General features: G+C 40.5%; 1 protein-coding gene across 1 annotated transcript; it reads left to right on the top strand.

Moving 5' to 3' along the window:
• The first annotated feature begins 17,547 nt into the window (after positions 1–17,547).
• LOC113930991 (UPF0472 protein C16orf72) lies at positions 17,548–19,051 on the top strand. Its single transcript, XM_027608685.2, has one exon. The coding sequence runs from the start codon at positions 17,829–17,831 to the stop codon at positions 18,699–18,701; it is 873 nt and encodes a 290-aa protein (XP_027464486.2). The 5' UTR covers positions 17,548–17,828; the 3' UTR covers positions 18,702–19,051.
• The last annotated feature ends 647 nt before the right edge of the window (positions 19,052–19,698 follow it).

Here is a 19,698-nt window from a genome sequence, read left to right as displayed (position 1 = left end):
AAAAAATGAACATGCAGCTATAATATGACCTAGCAATTTCACTCCTCGGCATTTGTTCCAGAAAATGAAAACTTATGTTCATGTAAAAACTTGTAAACACGAATGTTCATATCACCTTTATTTGTAATAGAAAAAAACTTGGAAACAGCTCAGATGCTCTTTTAGGGAGGAAATCCACCATGGAATATGACCGAGCAATGATACAAGCGAACTGTTGATACATGGAACAATCTGCCTGACTTGCCAGATGGTGATGCTAAGTGAGAAGAGCCAATCCCAAAAGGTTAATACTCTAGGATTTTATTTATATAATATTCTTATAATGACAAAATTATAGAAATAGCAAACAGATTAGTGGTTTCTAGGGATTAGGAATGGAGTCTGGGACCTGGGAAGGGTACGTGGGATTGTAGAAGGGCAACAGGAGGGATCCGTGTGGTGAAGGAACAGCTCAGTATCCTGATTGTGGTGGTAGATCCATGAACCTACATACGTGATAAAATTACACAGAACTGACTACACACACACAAACATAAATGAATACAAGTAAAACTGGGGAAATGTAAGATCAATAGATGGTACTAATATCAATATGTTGATTGCACTATAGTTCCTAAGATGTTACCCTTGGGGGAGCCTGGGCATAGGGTACATGAGATAGCTCCTTATAATCCCTCACATCTGCATGAGTATCCACAATGATCTCAATAAAGATTTCAATAAAAAGATATCATAAACAGTGACAGATAAACTTAATTATAAAACCTCCAAATCTGAACGGAAAAAAGAAATGAGAGAGAACCTGTATGTTGGGCAGGCAAGTGGTAGAGCTCCCAGGGCACTTCGGGTCTTCTGGCAATTACTGCCTGGAAGACCATGTAAAGAAGCCTCGTCTGGGCTGGTGGGACAGAGTGTCTCATCAGTGGTGTCTGCCCTGCATGCAGGAGGAGTCCTCAAAACAAGTGGGCAGGCAGTGGGGCCGGGTTAGTACTCTGAAAATACCGCCATTGGAGACCACTCCCTACAAGTTTGGTCAGGGTCCCATTAGTGAGTAGGCTTTTACACTAGCTGGCACCTTGAGGGGTGGGAACCATAGCTCTTCTAATAGTGACTGGTACTCACTGAACATGTTCTAGGGGCCAGGCCTTGTGCTGAGGGCTTTATGTGAATTAATTTATTTGATCCTTATCACAGCCCCGTTGCTGACTTTCGAAACCAAGCTTTCTGGGGCCCAGATACCTTCACCCTGGCCTATTATTAGGTGTTCTGCTTGCCCACTAGGTCCTTAGCTGATACCTCGTCCTTCCTAGAGCAGCTGAGAGGTCCTTGGGATTGGGCTTTGAGCATCCCTTCCTCTCAAGCTTCTGCCACCTGTGGTCCAGGATTGCTGGCCAATTAAGAAGTGGCCAGATATGACTCTGCATGGATCCTGGGCTCCCTCCACACATAACAGCCTGTGGTCACACAGCAGTCCTGTGGGACAGGGATCCTGAGTAATGATAGTTGACGTCTGTGGCACATTTACTAGGTGCCAGACACTGCTCAGCTCTGTCAAAGTGCCATTGTCATCCTCTCATTTCATCCCCCCCAGCATCCTGTGAAATTGGTAAGATTTCCATCCCCCTTTTTCTGATAGAAGAGACCAAAGTGAATTTGCCCACGTGCACAGAGCTGGTTAGTGAAGAGCAGTGGTTTGTACCCAGGTATGGCTGATGCAACAGCCCATGCTTGCCCTCAGGGGTCTGTCCACGGCCTAGATAGGGGTCAATAAATACATGATAGATGAATGAAAGGCCACTCAATAGAGCCTGTCTTGTGGCAGTGCTAGCAGATCTCAAGATAAATGTCCTGAAATTAGGTAGCAAAATAGTCAAGTGGGGGTAATGGGCATGATCCCAGCTTATGCTTAAAAGGTTCATCTCCTCGAAAGCACCAAGGAAAGATTTGTTGATGTCTGTTGAGCACATGCCATACACCTAGTACTGGGTTAGGCACACTTGGGGGTACATATCAAGGATGAATGAGATAGGGTCCCCTGTTTAGGAAACACTCAGTGTTGTTAGGGAGGCCAGCATCAGTTGTGAACTTCATGGTGTGTACCTGCCGTTTCTGTCTTATGGGTCCCCACTTATTCCCATCTTCTTGCCTCTGATTGCAATCTTGGCCATGCCTAGTATGTGTTTCCATGACCTACTGAGTCAGTCTCTGGGGTGGGGCCCAAAAATCTGTTTTAATGAGCCCTCCAAGTAATTATGATGCACATTCAAGTTTGAGAGCCACTGATACATATAAAAAGGGCCTGGGGTATAGCTGCTATTTCATAAATGGTCAAAAGGCTTATTTGGAATGGTTCTGATACTTTGTAGAACTGACTAGTCAAGAAATTGTAGCTCCTGGAAGAGGTGATGTGGATCTTGTTCCAGTTTGCTCAGGACTTTCCTAGATATAGCACTCCTGGAAGCCCCCTCAGCTGATCATCTGGCTGGTTAAAGACAGTATAATACTCATCCATGTTTTTCCTGGTGTTGTCAGGTGTCATTATGCCCTGATTTTATAGATGGGAAAACTATGACAGAGAGAAGTTATATAGTCAGGAAGAAGGTGGTGGTGTCAGGATTCAAATCTGGGTCTGTCTCACTCCAGATCCTATGCTCTTAACAAATTCCTAGAAGTGGAATTGCTATGTCAAAGAGTATATACGTGAAAAATTTCTAACTCTGTTGCTGAATGATTGGCTCAGAAGCACAACACATATTTTTATACACTATTGTGTATTTGTGTATATATTAACACAATGTGTATATGACAACAGTATATAAAAATATATGTTTTTCCCATAAATCCACCAACTGGGCCTTAGGAACCTGTTTAATCTTTACCAATCTGATAGGCAGTCCTCGTGTCATTTTTGGATGTATATCTTTTGACTTTGTCTAATGTGCTCAGTTGGACAGCAGAGCTGAGTGTAATTTGAGACAGGAAATTGAATGGGGCTCTCTTGGCTTAGTGTGAACTTCACTGAAGTGAAGTCCTGATACACTTCAGAAGCTTCTGGGGGCACCATCAAAGATGCATATGTAAAAGCCTTGTGAGGATGAATGTCCCATCTCATTGGTCCCAAGCAGACACTGGGATTGGAGAGGCCACTTTGTGAAGAAACTTGCTTGACTTCTCAGAGCCTCCAATGACATCTTCCTCTTCCAAGTCATGGTTACCCTCTTGGGGATAGGCTGTTTAATGTTTAAGCTGATTAGATTGCCTGGGAAAACAACATGTGGGGGTTTAGACCACACACTCTATCCCTCAAAGAAGTGGTAGACAGGAACATTTGAGCTGTGACAGGAATAGGAGAGGGCAAAGGAATTCAAAAGCATGAGGTTGGGGGGAGGTGTTATACACGTTGAAGACCATGCTAATAAGTAAAAAATGGAAGCTGTGTTCCTGGGTAGAGTCCACAAAGATTTTGTGACTGAGATGTGGGGAACACAGAGGTGGAAGGAAAAAGGGAAAGGGAAATTAGGAGTTTAAATACATACAGCTTAGATTCTGAAGGGAAGAAGGGAGCCTTGAGAAAGACTGGGAGAGGGGAGGAGGAACCATCTTAGATGGCTAACGTTTAGAAGAAAGTTCCGTATGCCATCCTCCAAGGAGATAGCAGTTTGCATGGGTTGTGGATTCCCTGTACCCTGAATGTGGTAGCTTTCTGAAATTATTGCCCACTTGGCAGATTTCCCCCAAGTTGACTCTGGGCAACTAGCATGGATAGGTACTTTGGTGAAGAGGAAACCTAAAATCTTTCCTTTTTCAGAAAATTTTCAACTCTATTGAGCTGCAGTTTATATACAATAAGATTTACCCATTTTAAGTGTATCAATGGATGAATTTTAATAATTGTTATGAAGTCGGGGCGCCTGGGTGGCTCAGTCGTTAAGCGTCTGCCTTCAGCTCAGGTCATGATCCCAGGGTCCTGGGATCGAGCCCCGCATCGGGGCTCCCTGCTCAGGGGGAAGCCTGCTTCTCCCTCTCCCACTCCCCCTGCTGTGTTCCCTCTCTCGCTGTGTCTCTCTCTGTCAAATAAATAAATAAAATCTAAAAAAAATTTAAAAAATAAAAAAATAATTGTTATGAAGTCATATACCCACCATCATAATCAAGTTACAGAACAGTTCCATGACCCTAAGGAAGTTCCTTGTGCCCATGTATATTCTTTCAAGACCCTTGGCCTGGCTTTCTGTCACTGTGCTCTTTTGTGTTTGACTGTTTACTTAGCAAAATATTTTTTGAGATTCATCCACCTTGTTGGGTCTATTGGTAGTTTTTTTTTTTTTTTTAATTGCACAGTTCATCTCTTTATGAGTTGATGCACATTTGAATTTTTTCCAGTTTGGGACTATTATGAATCATGCTGGAATTAACTTTTGAGTGTATGTCTTTTCTGGATATATATTTTCATTTCTTTTGGATAGATACCTAGGAGTGGAATTTCTGGGTTGTATGTTAAATGCATGTTTAAGTTTTTATTTATATATATTTATTGTATATACATATATATTTATATGTTTATTTTAAGATATTATGGCAGGACTATATATGTGTGTGTACGTGTGTGTGTGTGTGTGTGTGTGTGTGTGTGTGTGTGTGTGTGTGTGTACACACATGTAGTCTTGCCATACTGTTTTGGTTACGAAAATACTGGTTACGAAAATACATACTGGTTACAACCACTTTGGATTCCTACCAGCAATTTCTATGAGAGATCCTATGCTCCACATCTTAGCCAAGATGTGGTATTGTTAATCTCTTTAACATTAGCCATTTGAGTAGGTGTATAGTGATGTGTCATTATGGTTCTAATTCACATTTTCTTAATGACTAACGATATTGAATATCTTTTCATGTGCTTGTTGGCCATCCACATACTTTTTTGTCAAGTGTTTGCTCAAACATTTTGCCAATTTTTAATTGGATCACTTATCTTTTCTCTTGAGTAATAGATTTTTTTTATTATGTTCAGTTAGCCAACATATAGTACATCATTAGTTTTTGATGTAGTGTTCAACAATTCATCAGTTGCGTGTAACTCCCAGTGCTCATCACAACACATGCCCTTCTTAATACCCATCACCTGGCTACCCCCTCCCTCCACCCCTCTCCCTTATGTAATCCTCAGTTTGTTTCCCGGGAGTCCAGAGTCTCTCATGGTTTGTCTCCCTCTCTGATTTCTTCCCATTCAGTTTTCCCTCCCTTCCCCTATGGTCCTCTGCACTATTCCTTATGTTCCGCATATGAGTGAAACAATAATGATAATTGTCTTTCTCTACTTGACTTATTTCACTTAGCATAATCCCCTCCAGTTCCATCTATGTTGATGCAATATTCCATTGTATATATGAACCACATCTTCTTTATCCATTCATCTGTTGAAGGACATCTTGGCTCCTTCCACAGTTTGGCTCTTGTGGACATTGCTGCTATGAACATTGGGGTGCAGGTGCCCCTTCTTTTCACTACATCTGTATCTTTGGGGTAAATACCTAGTAGTGCAATTGCTGGGTCGTAGGGTAGCTCTATTTTTAACATCTTGAGGAATTTCCATACTGTTTTCCAGAGTAATAGGAGATATTTATATATTCTGGATATATGTCAGATATAGCAAATGTTTTTCTTCCTGTCTGTGGCTTGCCTTTTCATTTTCTTAATGCTAAGTTTTGAATAACAGAAGTTTTAATTTTTTTGTGATTATTTATTTTTAAAGATTTATTTATTTGAGAGAGAGAGAAAACACGAACAATAGGAGGGGCAAAGGGAGAGGGAGAGAGAGAATCCCCAGCAGACTCCCCACTGAGGACAGAGCCTGATGTGGGGCTTGATCCCATGACCCTGAGATCATGACCTGAGCCAAAATCAAGAGTCGGCTGCTCAAATGACTGAGCAACCCAGGCAACCCTTATTTATTTATTTTTGAGTAAACTCTACCCGCCATGTCGGGCTTGAACTTATGACTCCAACATCAAGAGTTGCATAGCTCTACCAACTGAGCTAGCCAAATTTTTAAATTTTGACGAAGTCCAATTTATCAAATTTTTCCTTTTATGGTTTATGATTTTGTGTCCTAAAAAATCTTTGCCTCCTGTAAAGTCTCAAATTTTTCTCCTATGTTTTCTTCTAGAAGTTTCATACTTTGGGTTTGTACATTTAGGTTTATGTATGAACCATTCAGAGTTAATGGTTTTTGCCTGATACAAGGTTGAGATTGATTCTTTTCCCCCCAATGAGTACTGAGTTGTTCAGCACTATTCATTTCAAAAACTGTCCTTGTTTTTTTATTTCCTTTTGTTTTTCTTGTATTTTCTCTCTATACTTGTACTTTAATGAGCTAAGGGTCTGTTGTCTCCATCTGTTAAGAACCCTCTGGACCTAGATTGTAAGTGAAAATGCTATCGTTGCCTGAGAAATGGTGCTTCATTGTAAGGAATATCAGCAATTACCTTTAACCATGGTATTTGTAAAGTTTTATGGGCAGGAATTCATGCTACCATATTCTCTGTGGTTTGTTAGCTCCTTGGAATTTTAGAAAGATAAAAAAATCTGAGGTTTAAGTAATAGAATTTGAAGGATGGTGAAAAGTCTCTATCAGTTATAGGGCATGAGGTCCCAGACTCCAAGTAAGCATTTGAGTGAGGTCCATGTAGCTGGATGGAGCAGAACAGAAAAAACAAAAAAACAAAAAACTGTATATATGATTTGGGATTTAAGTTTTCTTGAGGGGGTGGTGCCTGGCTGGCTCAGTTGGTGGAGCATGTGACTCTTGATATTGGGGTTGTGAGTTCGAGCCCCACGTTGGGTGTAGAGATCAGTTAAAAATAAAACCTTTTTTAAAAAAGTAAGTTTTCCTGAGGGAACAGGTAAAACATACTTCATTGGTGCTTTAATTTTTCTTTTTCTTTCTTTTTTCTTTAAGATTTTATTTATTTGGGGGAGAGAGAGAGGAACAGAGGGGGAGGGAGAGGGACAAGCAGACTCTGCGCCGAGTGCAGAACCCCACGCAGGGCTTGATCTCATGACCCTGGGATCATGACCTGAGCCAAAATCAAGAGTCGGATGCTTGACCAACTGAGCCACCCAGGTGCCCTGGTGCTTTAATTTTTCTAAGGAAATAGAAGACATTTGGAAAAAGTATTATAAGGTTTATTTTTCAAATGCGATGATAAATTTGGTACATTTCCAATACTGTGAATATTATCCAGTGGTCTGATTCCAAATTCTTGGAATCAAGATTCCAATATTATATTGGTCTGATTCCAAATTTTTAAGTATTCACTGACTGTAAATATGCTTCTATGCGCGCGCGCACACACACACACACACACACACACACACACACACACACATGCTCACCCCAAGCCACAAACTTGTTGTCATCCTTATCCCATTTTCTGCAAAAGATGGTAAACAACTGACTATCCAATAAGAGGGGACTGCCTCAGTAAGTTATAGTTAGGGTATATTCAGTGGTCATATAATAGAATATTATGCAGATATCAAATAGATTGTACTTATATAGAAATTACCTATACACATATGTATATATTAAATGCTTGTATGTATCTCCACATCTACTGAAATAAAAGCAGGTGTAAAGCTTTTTGTACAAAGGTGGTCACTCTGGTGTTATTCGTAAAGATAAATATAAAAGTATAGTAATAAAAGTGTCCACAAATGGGAGGTTGATTAAATAAACATGGTATACTTGTACATGGGGATATCATGCTCTTGTTAAAGAGAATGAAGTAGGGGGCGCCTGGGTGGCTCAGTTGGTTAAGCATCCAACTCTTGATTTTGGCTCAGGTCATGATCTCAGGGTCGTGAGGTTGGGCCCTGAGTTGGGCTCTGTGCTCAGCCCAGAGTCTGCTTGTCCCTCTCCCTCTGCTCCTCCCCCAACTCGCTCTCTCACTCTCTCTCTCAAATAAATAAATAAATAAATACAATCTTTAAAATAAAAAAAAAGAATGAAGTAGATCTACATGTTATGTTTGGAATAATCTCCAAAAAATGCTACTATGTGAAAAAAAGAAGTGAAGAACAAGATAATGTGAAAAGTATGCACCTAGGTGTATGTGTGTGTTGCATAATCTGAAAGGATGTATTAAAAATGTTAACAAATGATTGATTTTGGCAAGGAAATATGGGGTCTAGAATTGAGGGAGACTTCTTTCTAGTGTATACCTTTTTTTTCGATTTGAATTTTGTAACCATGTGCACATCTTACTTTTTCAAATGAAAAATGCCTTCTTCTGAGCATCTATTACCTAGAATTGAGATCTACTTTTATACTGTGTCAGGAGCTTGAATTTGGAAGATGGAAATTAATCATTTCCCTATCTTTGACCCTAACCATGTTGCTAACCCTCCACCAATCTGATTCTTGATTTGAGGGAGGATAGTTTGGACAAGAGAAGGTGGGGGTGGAAGGGCAAGAAGCAGAGTATAGAGTTAGGAATAGCATCCTAAGGAGACTTGGAAGTTAAGGGTATATGAAAATTAATAAAAGGAAATCTCACTAAAATGGAATTAGGAGGCCAGAAAGGGGCACTCCCAGGCCCTACCATTGGTGGTCAACTGCAGACCCAACAGGAAGAGACATAATCTTGCAAGTGGATACTCCTTTAGCTCCAACTTTACTACCCTTGGCAGGAGGAAGAAAGGTTTTCTTCTCTCTCAGCAGCAGCAGGCCAGCCAATAAGAAACTGTCACAACTCAGCCAATGAAAAGCCACTATACTTTGAACTACCAGTTTACTCCAGTGGACTTTTTATTTATAACAGCCTTCCCAACTGCACCCATTTCTCAATAAGAGAGCTTTCTTCTTTGTTCTCTGGACTTGTCTTGGTTTTGCAGTAGCTTGCATGTCCTGAATCAGTTCTTTGCTATTCCTGAATAACCCCATTTTTGCTGGTACAATAACTGACAGCTTTATTTTTTTTAAGGTTTTATTTATTTATATGACAGAGAGAGATATAGCGAGAGAGGGAACACAAGCAGGAGGAGTGGGGGAGGGAGAAGCAGGCTTCCTGCGGAGCAGGGAGCCCGATGTGGGGCTCCATCCCAGGATCCTGGGATCATGACCTGAGCCAAAGGCAGATGCTTAATGACTGAGCCACCCAGGCGCCCCTGACAGCTTTATTTTTAAGGTTAACAGATACTACAAGTCAATCCAAAGCACCTAGTGAGTCCAGACTAATAGGCAACATGCTAAACCACTCATCCTCACCTATCTTTGAAGACCCCCAAGAATATTGGGTGTAATTTAGCTTGGTGGTTATTGAACCTAGCCTTAATCAGAATTACTTGGGGTGCTTTAAAATATCATGTTTTTATCATAGATATAACCTGCATATAGTTTTTTAAAAAAATGAACAGTATAGAAGAGAAAGAAGTTTCATGTTTAATGGCTAGTTTCCAGTCTCCAGAGGTAACCACTTTATTTCTAGTTTTGAGTTTTTCTGATGATTAATACCATTACTCTAAAGAATATGTTTCTATTTCCTACTTTATCAATTTTAGACAGCATTTTCTGACTCTCAAGAAAGATGATTTAGCATACTTATGCCACCTCCTTTACCTACTTATGATTTTCCCAAAATTTTATTAGTTATATTTTTATTATATTCAGGACATTTTAGTGGTTACTTTTATAACATTAAATCATATACTTTAATTTTTATTTTTGGATCCATTAATTCTAGACAATATATATCAACACTGATTTCAGAGATACTTTCCTACACTCTCCCTCCTCCCATTGCTTCTGACTTCTGTCACCTATAATATTATGTGTACATTATTAAGTTTATAACTACTGCCTACGTTCAAATCTCAGCTCCACCGCTTGTTATCTATGTAATCTTAGGTAAATTATTGAATGTCTCTGTGCCCTCAGTTTCCTCACCTGTCAACTGGAGGTGATAATAGTAATATCTACTTCATAGGGTTGCTATAAGATTAAATTTTACTTAAATTGAAATAAATATTTCAAAGTACTTAACATAGCATTTGGTACATAGTAAGTGCTTTTTAAGTGTTAAGCTAGAAAATAAAATAGCAAAATTAAAAGTAAAATGAAATGTTTTACAATTCAAATTAACTCCTCAGTATGCTTCTCTCTATAACTTGATTTTAAAAAATAAAACTAAAATGCAAAAGACATGAAGAGACATTTCACCAAGGTGGATGTATAGGTGGCAAATAGGCATGTGAAAATATGTTCAATATTATTAGCTATTGCAGAAACACAAATGAAAGCCACAATGAGATATCAGCATGTATCTATCTATATCTTCTTTAGTTTAGAAGAACTAAAATTAGTGAGAATAACAAATGCTGGTGAAGATGTGGTGAAACTTGATCATTCATACATTACTGGTGGAAATGTCAAATGGTACAGCCACTCTGGAAAAAGAGCTTGGCAGTTTCTTTAAAAAATTAAATATGCTAGCACTATACAACCCAGCAGTTGTACTGCTGGGCGCTTGTCCCAGAGAAATGAAGCTTGACGTTCACACAAAAATCTGTACACAAGTGTTCAGAGTGGCTTTATTAGTAGTAGCTTTATTCATAAACTGGAAACAACCCACATGTCCTTTGACAGGTGAATGGTTAGACAAAGTGTGGTACAGCCATAAGAAGAAATACTGCTCAGCAGTAGAAAGGAAGGAAGTATTGATATAGGCAACAATCTGGATGGATCTCCAGAGAATTATGTTGAGTGGAAAAAGCCAATCCCCAAACATTGCAAACTGTCTGATCATATTTATATTATTTGCATATATTCTTGGAATTACAAAATTATAGAAATGGAACAGTTTATTGGTTACCATGGATTAAGGAGAGGAAGGGATGGGAAGGAAGAGAGTGTGGCTATAAAAAAGAAACATACGGGATCCTTGTGGTGATGGAACTCTTCTGCATCTTCATTGTATCAGTGTCAATATTCTGATTCTGATATTGTTTTATACTTTTGCAAGATGCTATTGGGAGAAACTGAGTATATATACATATATATATATATTCTCACAACTGCCATGTGAACTTTACTTCAAAATAAGAAATTTAACTAAAGAACCAAACAAACAGCTTTCCCAATATTAACTCCATGTAAATATTATTCACAGCAGGGCCAAGTAATGTGTTTGGACCTACAGAGAAAATAAATGTAATCATAGAGCTGTAAAAAAGTGCTGCTGGTAGAACATTTCAAATGTCAAAGTCAAATGGATTATCTTTTCTTATACTCCTCCAATGGCTCAAATGATGCCACATTTTAGCATGCTTCCTATTAGAACTAGAATCATCATACAGCTTTTTGTTCTCCTTAGAGTTCCTAATTGTATTCCATTGTCAATCAAAAGCACAGAAAAATAGCTTCTGGTTTCTTAGTGATATAGGTTGATTATAGAATTTGCATCCATCTTAAGAATATTCTTCACTGAACCCTTTGACTTCTTGTTCTAATTACGACCTAATGCTTTCTTGGTCAGCTTAGCAGTTGTCATCTTGGGATTCCTTTAATGCTTTAAAATACAAATTCCCAGGCACCACCACAGACCAATTTAATTGGAGTTTCTTTGGGTAAGGTATGTCTGGCGTATGTGCATTTTTTAAAAACTACCTCCCAGGCGATTTTGCCCATCAGATTTGAGAATTCATCTAGCTAATCCTGAGAGTCCTATAACTAATATTAGAAATATTAATAATAGATACTGTTTTTTGAGAATTTGCTATGTTCTGGGCATTGCTTTTAGAGTCAATGCATGGTCCTAATTAGTCTTTACACAAACCTATGAAGTAAGTACTATTATTATCCCTGTTTTAGAGAAAACTCAGTATCAGAGAAGTAAAATCACACACTTTCAAGCTCCAGAGCCAGGATTAGAACCCAGGTTTGTCTGGCAATAAAATTTTGGATTTTAACCAACAAACTATGTTAATTTTTAAATGGGTAGACTCAAGAGCCCCATGGAGCTCTAGAGGCAAAATAACTTGGCTTTGGAGCACAGGTAAAAGGACTGTGTATTGTCAACAAATTTTACAGCTAAAACCTGGCATCTTTTAATCAATTAAATCAATTCAGCAAGGTCATTCTTGTGAGATACTGTAAGTATGAATAATGGACCATGGATCAAATGGGAAGCCCTTAGCAATTTCTTTTCGACTTTCATTATTTTGGATGGTATAGAAACAGTTCACAAACCCTACCAATAAATCTCTTAAAAGTTTTCCCATGTAAGCATCTTTAACAAAGTTTGTATCTATGGGTTATCTGTGACTTTTCCTCACATTTTCTCTGGCTCCCACAGATGGATAAATGAAGTTAGCTGTACTCATTTCTGAGCATTTGAAATGGAATACCTAATTCAATAGTTAGGAGAAATGAGAATAGCCTTCAAATGGCTTGATCACTTGGTAGCTAAATACTGGAATCATATTTGCCCACTGTAGAGCTGGACTCTTAACTTTTACAGATACCAAAAATGACTCAAAACTTTCACATTTAAGAAACATACTCTAGTAGCTCTTAATATTCTGATATGGACTGATCTCCAATATCTCTCACGTTAAAAAACAAAAGAGTGTATGTAGTATGCCACTACTTATATAAAAAAGAGGGGGCACATATTAGTATTTGGTGATAAATACATTAAAATCTCTGGAAGAGATTTTCATAAGAAGAAAACTAAAGAAACATGCCCTAATAATGGGCACAAAAATAATGTTTAAAATCTAAATTTAAATTGTTAACGAAATGTGCAAAATCACTACACACACACATAATGGAATAGTGAATTTTGTGCTACATTAGACCACTGTATGCTTTCATACTGTATTGGTTGTTTTTCTACTGTAATTTAAAAACCCAAACCAACTCTGTTAATTAAGCTCTCTGGCCAAGAGCTCACTTGGATCCCTGACAGTCCCTAGTTAAAGCTTAGTTTGTAGTTTTTGACAGCAAACCAAGACCCTCTTGTTTGCTTCAGGAAAACTGGCTGGTTTTAGTCCCTGGCGTTATTTTTAGCAGTACCCTCATTCCAACAAGTCACCAATCCTCTTGACCATGACTTAGAATTGTGCCAGAATTTTCTTGGTGGTTTTTTTGTTTGAGACAGGTAGTAGTAGTAGTAGTAATGAAATTATTGTTAGCTTGATTTTAATTTTCGACAAATTATCTTGGAAACAGGAATAAGGTGGTATATTGAGATGATAAAGCAAGGACAAAAGCAACTAAATCAAGTTTACTTGAACTAATACATGTGTTTTTGGCATATATCTTAATTCTTTTATTTCTTACTCCTTAATTAGTCCATAACTCAGAAGGTGAAAACCACCACAGGCAAGTGACATTTTATGAAATGAATTGTTTAAAATGTACTTTTTGTGATAATGGCACTTGATGTGAATAGTATTTAGTATTTTTTTTTTACAATTTTACTTATTTCTGTTGACACGTTTGGAAATAGGTAAAAAGTTTGAGTGAGAAACTTTCAGTACTTTTATTATTAAATGCACCTCATCTCTCTTTATGTGACTCCTTACCAGAAAAGAAATGGCCTAAGAATTTCCACCTGCCTGATATGACATTTGTAAAAGTCTTATAGTACTTTGATTTCATAAATATATTACCCAAAGTAACTTATTTTTATAACCCACGCCCCTTAAGGAGCCCAAAACTAAGCTCAAAGGGAAACCACAAACCTTGAAAAAAAAATTAGAAATATTCTTTCTTTCCCCTCTATGGTCTCCTGGTGTCACTTAACTAAAACTCCTCAGTCTGTGACCTTGAGAAACCTTGAGGCTAAATAGGTGGAGTAGAGTATTGAAGGTCATCCAGTCCACCACTACCCAAAAAGGGGAGCAAAAATTCATGATAACAGGTAAGTGTTTTTATAATTATGGCAGATGGTGATTGAAGCAAAGGCAGTTCAAAAGGGGAGACACGAGAAAGCCATAATTTTGAATGTTTGACATTTGTTTTGAAACTACCTTACTACCCTATACCCTTTACCATCTGTCTGTTATCCCTCCCAACACCCACCTCTGTCTTCCCACAGGGCTCCATTGTCTGCAGTTCCTGTTTCTCAGGGGCGGAGCTGTGGGAGGCAGCCATGGGTGCCATAATAGGCACCTGCGGCCAGCACAATGGGCTGTGGGTGCTTGTGGGAGAGACAGATTGATGTATTGTGCATGGGGGAGGAGGGCTGTCACTTGAATCCATGTGAACCCAGGCTTTAGGGGCAAGGGAGATTGACAGCTTTTGTAGGTTGCATTTCTTTTTCAAAGCTTGGCTTTAATAGACAGTAAGTTTGGGGCCCCAGGCTTTCACTCCCATAATTCTAACAGGGCAATCACGAGCATTCAGCATTTCTTTTTACCCCCCTTGTTACGCATTAAATGATTTCAGTAAAGGAATGTGCAGCATTAATTAGAATTTGTTAGCAGATACCAAGGGGAAAAGTTTCTTCACAACAACTATAGGAGGTGTCATTTGTACAAAGACTTTTTTGTTTTCTTTCCCCATTACATTATCACTGCAATATGTAAGGTAGTGATTCTTTTCATTTAAATTAAGTGGAAAGCTACTAAATCTTGTTTTATTCTCCAAAAAGAATAAGGTCCTTAACACTTATCTTTTAACTTCTTTCATTTCCTAAGGTTGGTGTTTACTTTTGCTTTCAGTCCGACCCATTTACTGATCTGTGTGGTTGTGTATCCAGTTTTGTGTACCATTTAGCTCTTACAATTACAGGCAGCCCACTACTGATATATAAGGATTGTTTCAGGTGAAAATAGATACCAATAATACTGAAAATCATTGACACACTGGAGCCCTTTTTGGTAATGGTACACTGAGAAATGCCAAAAAATTAGATTCCCCTAGGTTTGTGTCCTAATTTATTTTCTAAAACTATTTTTCCCTAGTTGATATTTAACCTTAGCTATGACATCAAATTTATGGGAGAATGGGGCAGCGGCCAAGGAATACTTTTTCCCATAGAAAACTCATTCCTAAATCATGTTAGTATTTTTAAACATCAAAAGTCCCCGCCCCACCTTAAACACACACAGATAGCATCATTTCCTTATAGCTAGTTAAAATGATCTTAGGGTTTTTTTGGTTTTATATTATTTCTATTTTCTATTTTGATTTTTATTCCTGACGTTTTAGACTTATATGGGAACAAAATTAATCTCAGATGGGTTATCTTGTAAATGTACTCTTTGCCACCTGAAGAACTGATAAAAATTAAAAATGTTGGCTGTGATTTTTCTAACATCTCTCCCATATAAAATCATTTTCTCTATGGAAGGAGTTGGAGGCTAATTGAATTAGGATTTTTCCCATTCATTGGTTTATTTAAATGTGTTAAGGGCAATAGTGAAAAATATTAGAAGTCTACCATTATTTCTCAGGAAGAACATATTCCCACACAGTTGTCTGGCTCTGTCTATTATAATAATTTGGTGCAATGGTTTTAAAAGTAGTGGGGTGATAATAATTAGGGTGTGCGACACAGAAATTTCAATGCTGGATTCAACATTTCACCATGCAGGGCATGAAAATTGCCGACTGGGGCTAGTCAGCTCTAAGTACTAATTAACTAATTAATCAGGTGCTGAGACCAACTGAATGGAGGATACCAGCCAGACAACTGAAGCCCAAGTAGAGGGTTGTGCTCTTTCAAAGACAGTGCAGTCTTTCTTCTTGGTTTTTAACCCAATCAAAAATGAGGGGAGAAAATAGGATATCGTGTCCTACTGTCAGTCATTTCAGTCTAAGCTTTTTACGTAGAGAAAATAAAATAAAAACATGTGCCTCTGATAATAACTGTGAGGCACTGTGTGCAGAGCAACCCCCCAAAGCTCTGGCAAACTCAGTATCTCCTTGGCCATGAACTATTTCAGGGCTGGTGTATGTGGGTGTGTGTGGGAGGAAGGGGATCTGCCTTCTTGGAGTTTTCTACAATTATATTTTTTTAACATTGGAGAATGAGAAATGTATTTCTCTTTTTGGACTGATCTTAGGTCTTTTGCCTCATCCCTCGTTTATGTAAATGAGAAGAGTCCAATTACACATATGGAAAAAGGGTTTAATGAATCGTGAAAAAGCCTGGTTTGCAGAGAAAGGGCACAATCCCCTCTTCTTCTTCTTCTCTTTTATATTTAACTTAGAAACATGTATTTCTTTTAAGGAAGATGATAAAGCTTAATGATTAGATCATTTTATTTTATATACTAATTTTCATATTTGAGAATTATTAAACATATTTTGCTAGAAGATTTAGCTTCCTTTATCTTTGTAAGGCTTCATAGAGACCTAGTAGGTATTGTCTACAACAAAAACTGTGAAATTCTAACTTTTTTCCTAAATTAAAAAACTTATTACATGTTAGTTCCTCCCATTTTTTATGTTATTCTTAGCTCAGTGATAATTTTTCTTCTCTTAACACGGTTTGCTCTGGAACTGTCTGCACTGAAAAAGAACTGCATCATTACAGGAGAGGAGGGTTGTTATTGAACCCAAGGAAAAGACTTTAGTATCACATAGGTTTAGCTTAATTGTGGTATTATTATGATGTTTTGCCTAGCTATAATTTTTAGGGTGTTGAATTAGGTAAGTTTTTTTTTCTTTCCTAAAAGACAGTCAATTTTTACACTAGAGCAGAGAATACCGTGTTTGAGATTTCATTTTCCTATTTTCTCTTCCCTTACTTCATTTGGAATTTTCAGTAGTTGAAAGGAGACCACAGGTTTTTTAATGACAAAAACCTTGCAAGGATACTGAGGAAAAAAAATTATTACCATTTCTGACGTGACTCTTAGATTTGATAAGTATGCAACTAGCCCGGAAGAGGTGCTTTGCAGAGGCAGCAGGAAAGTTCTAAATCACGGCTGTAAGTGCTTTTCAGAGACCTGGTCCAGCAACCTCATTTGGCACTTGGGGAAACTGAGGCCCAGGAAGCGGGGGCGGGGGCAGAGTTATATGATTTTTTTTCTTCTACAAAATACTGCGTCGATCAGCGGAAAATACTTTTCTTGGGTACCTACTATGTAGAGGGCATTGCTGGGATTCAGACTGCTTGCCTATTCACGGGGGCCATGCTCTTTCCACTCTACCCACTCCCCCCCACCCCCTGGCCTTCCCGGATCGGCGCCCTGGATGTGATCGACACCATGAAGTTGCCCCATAATCCTCTCTGGCAACATAGGATGTAAAATTTGATCAGCTCATTGGATGAAGCCGACAAGTCTCAAAAATGTGTGAAAAGGGGGCCAAGTGGTAGGCAAGCGCCGCGTTGAAGCAGCGCTCCAGCCGGTCCCCCTCCGAGTTCTTGGTGCGGCAGCCGCGGCGGAGCGGGGGTTGGGGCTGAGCTGCGGGACCGCGGCTGAGGCGGCGGCGGCGGCGGCGACCGAGGCGGCAGCAGCGGCGGCTGCGGGGAGGCCGCGGCGCCATGGGGGGGCCCTAGGAGCGGACTGCGGGGCCGGAAGGGGGCAGCAAGGCGGCGCCGGCGGCTGCGGAGTTATCTCCGCGGCGTAGCTGGGGGCCGGGCCGGGCGGGGCGGGGCGGGGCGTGCACCAGGGCCGCGGGCGGCGCGCGCCGGAACAGTTGGCCTCAGGGCCCCGCCGCCCGCGCGACCGCCCGCCGGCGCACGCGGAGGAGGCGGCGGCCACAGAAGGAGGAGGGGAGCTCGGAGCAGGAGGTGAGGTGGAGGTGGAGGAGCAAGAGTAGGCGGAGGAGGAGGCGGCGGTGGAGGAGACAAGCGGCCAGAAGGAGGATGGAGGAGCAGCCGAAGGAGGGCGAGGCCGAGGTCGCGGAGCACTGGTTCTCCAAGTGGGAACGCCAGTGCTTGGCCGAGGCCGAGCAGGAAGAGCAGCTGCCCCCTGAGCTGGAGGAGGAGGCGGCCGCTGAGGCAGCGGGGCTCAAGACCGAGCAGCAGAGGCTGTGGCACCTCTTCCAGACCTCTGCCACCGCCGTGGCCCAGCTCTACAAAGATTCCGGGTGCCAACAGCCAGAACTGTCCATGTGGGACCCCTTCCAGAATGCGGCCATGGCCGTGACCAGTCTCTACAAAGAGAGCGGGGATGCCCACCAAAGAAGTTTTGACCTGGGCGTCCAGGTTGGCTACCAGCGTCGCATCAAAGACGTCCTGGAGTGGGTGAAGAAGGGCCGGAGCACCATTCTCCGCGAAGACCTGATTAGCTTCCTGTGCGGCAAAGTGCCCCCCGCACCTCCATCATCGCGCACCCCCAGGACGCCGCCGAAGCCGCCCGCCGCGGCCACCAGCCAGGCCACAGCCACTGAATCCAGTTCGTCCGTAGACGTCGACCTGCAGCCCTTCCACGAGGCCATCGCCCTGCATGGCCTCAGTGGTGCCATGGCGAGTATCAGCGTGAGATCTGGTGCACCCGGCTCCCCGCCTCAAGCCAGCGGCGTCGCCAGCAATGGCGTCGCCACCAATGGCGTCGCCACCAATGGCACCGGCGGCGGGCGCCGAAAAAGTAGCTTCCTCGAGGACGACTTGAACCCCTTCAACTCAGAAGAACTGGCCCTCCGCCTGGACAGCGGGGGGACCCGCAAGCGCACCTCGGCCCAGTGCGGGGATAGTGTCACAGACTCCCCAACCCACAAGCGCAACCGAATGGTCTGAACCGTGCCGTTGGCCGCCAGCCGCCATGTTGTTTGAGAGCTAATTAGACCTTCTACATGCTTGTCGAAAGGATGCTCGAGACCATCGTTTTCTTCTCAAAGTTAAACAAAGATTTCTGTCAAGTTTGCCATAAAGAAACTTTTAAAGTATTCTAGAAGAGGCCTCGTATGACTCTGACTTTCCCAAAAATATAATTCTAGCAGAGAACAAGTATTATGTAGTAGTTAGCAAGATCAGAAAAAACAGAAGTATCTGGTCAAAGCGGGAGCCTGGTTTATCTTGTTCACAGTTATATTCCTTAGCACTTAGCACAGTTGCTGGTGCTCAATAAATGTTTGTTGAATGAAAAATGTGACCTTATTTAAAATTCTTAAAGGGGAAGGACTAATAGGTGTTTACTTGGTTATAGGATACTTTTATCCTCTATTATTTGGTTATTTGCTTTAACCATTTTTTGCCAGTTCAGTTACATCTTATCAAAATGTAAAACTTGACATCTTGGTGAAATCTGGAGTTTTCTATTTTTGCTCCACTTTACCATGCACCTAATTTGTACAAAGTGTGCAAGTAATACATATTAGGCTGTGAGGTGCTTTTTTTATATATATATAGCTGCTTATGGTGATTATGTGATGGGGTAAAGGGGGTGCTATAATGGTTGGGCAGGTAATACTTGATACTGAGTCAATTCAGTGCTCTTTAGGAAAATTAAACCAAAAATTGAGATCCTGAGATCAAAGATGGTATTCCTGGTGGCCCAGTAGTGCTCCTTTTTCTGAGGAATGTAAAAAGTTCCTTTTCCTAAGGTTACATCTTTTTGGTGATCTCTGTTTTGAATTGGAAGACAGTAGTCAGAATGAACTGGGTTTTATTTAAGGATACAGCATGATATAACTAAAAGAGCATGAGCTTTGTATTAAAAAAGGACCAACAGTAAAATCCCAGTCCCACATCTTCATTACATTATTTTGGGCAAATCACTTAATGTCTCTTGACC

Source organism: Zalophus californianus, chromosome X (assembly GCF_009762305.2).
Source record: "Zalophus californianus isolate mZalCal1 chromosome X, mZalCal1.pri.v2, whole genome shotgun sequence".
Classification (NCBI taxonomy): domain Eukaryota; kingdom Metazoa; phylum Chordata; class Mammalia; order Carnivora; family Otariidae; genus Zalophus; species Zalophus californianus.
The sequence above is the reverse complement of the archived record's forward strand: the minus strand, read 5'-3'. Positions and strand labels throughout refer to the sequence as shown.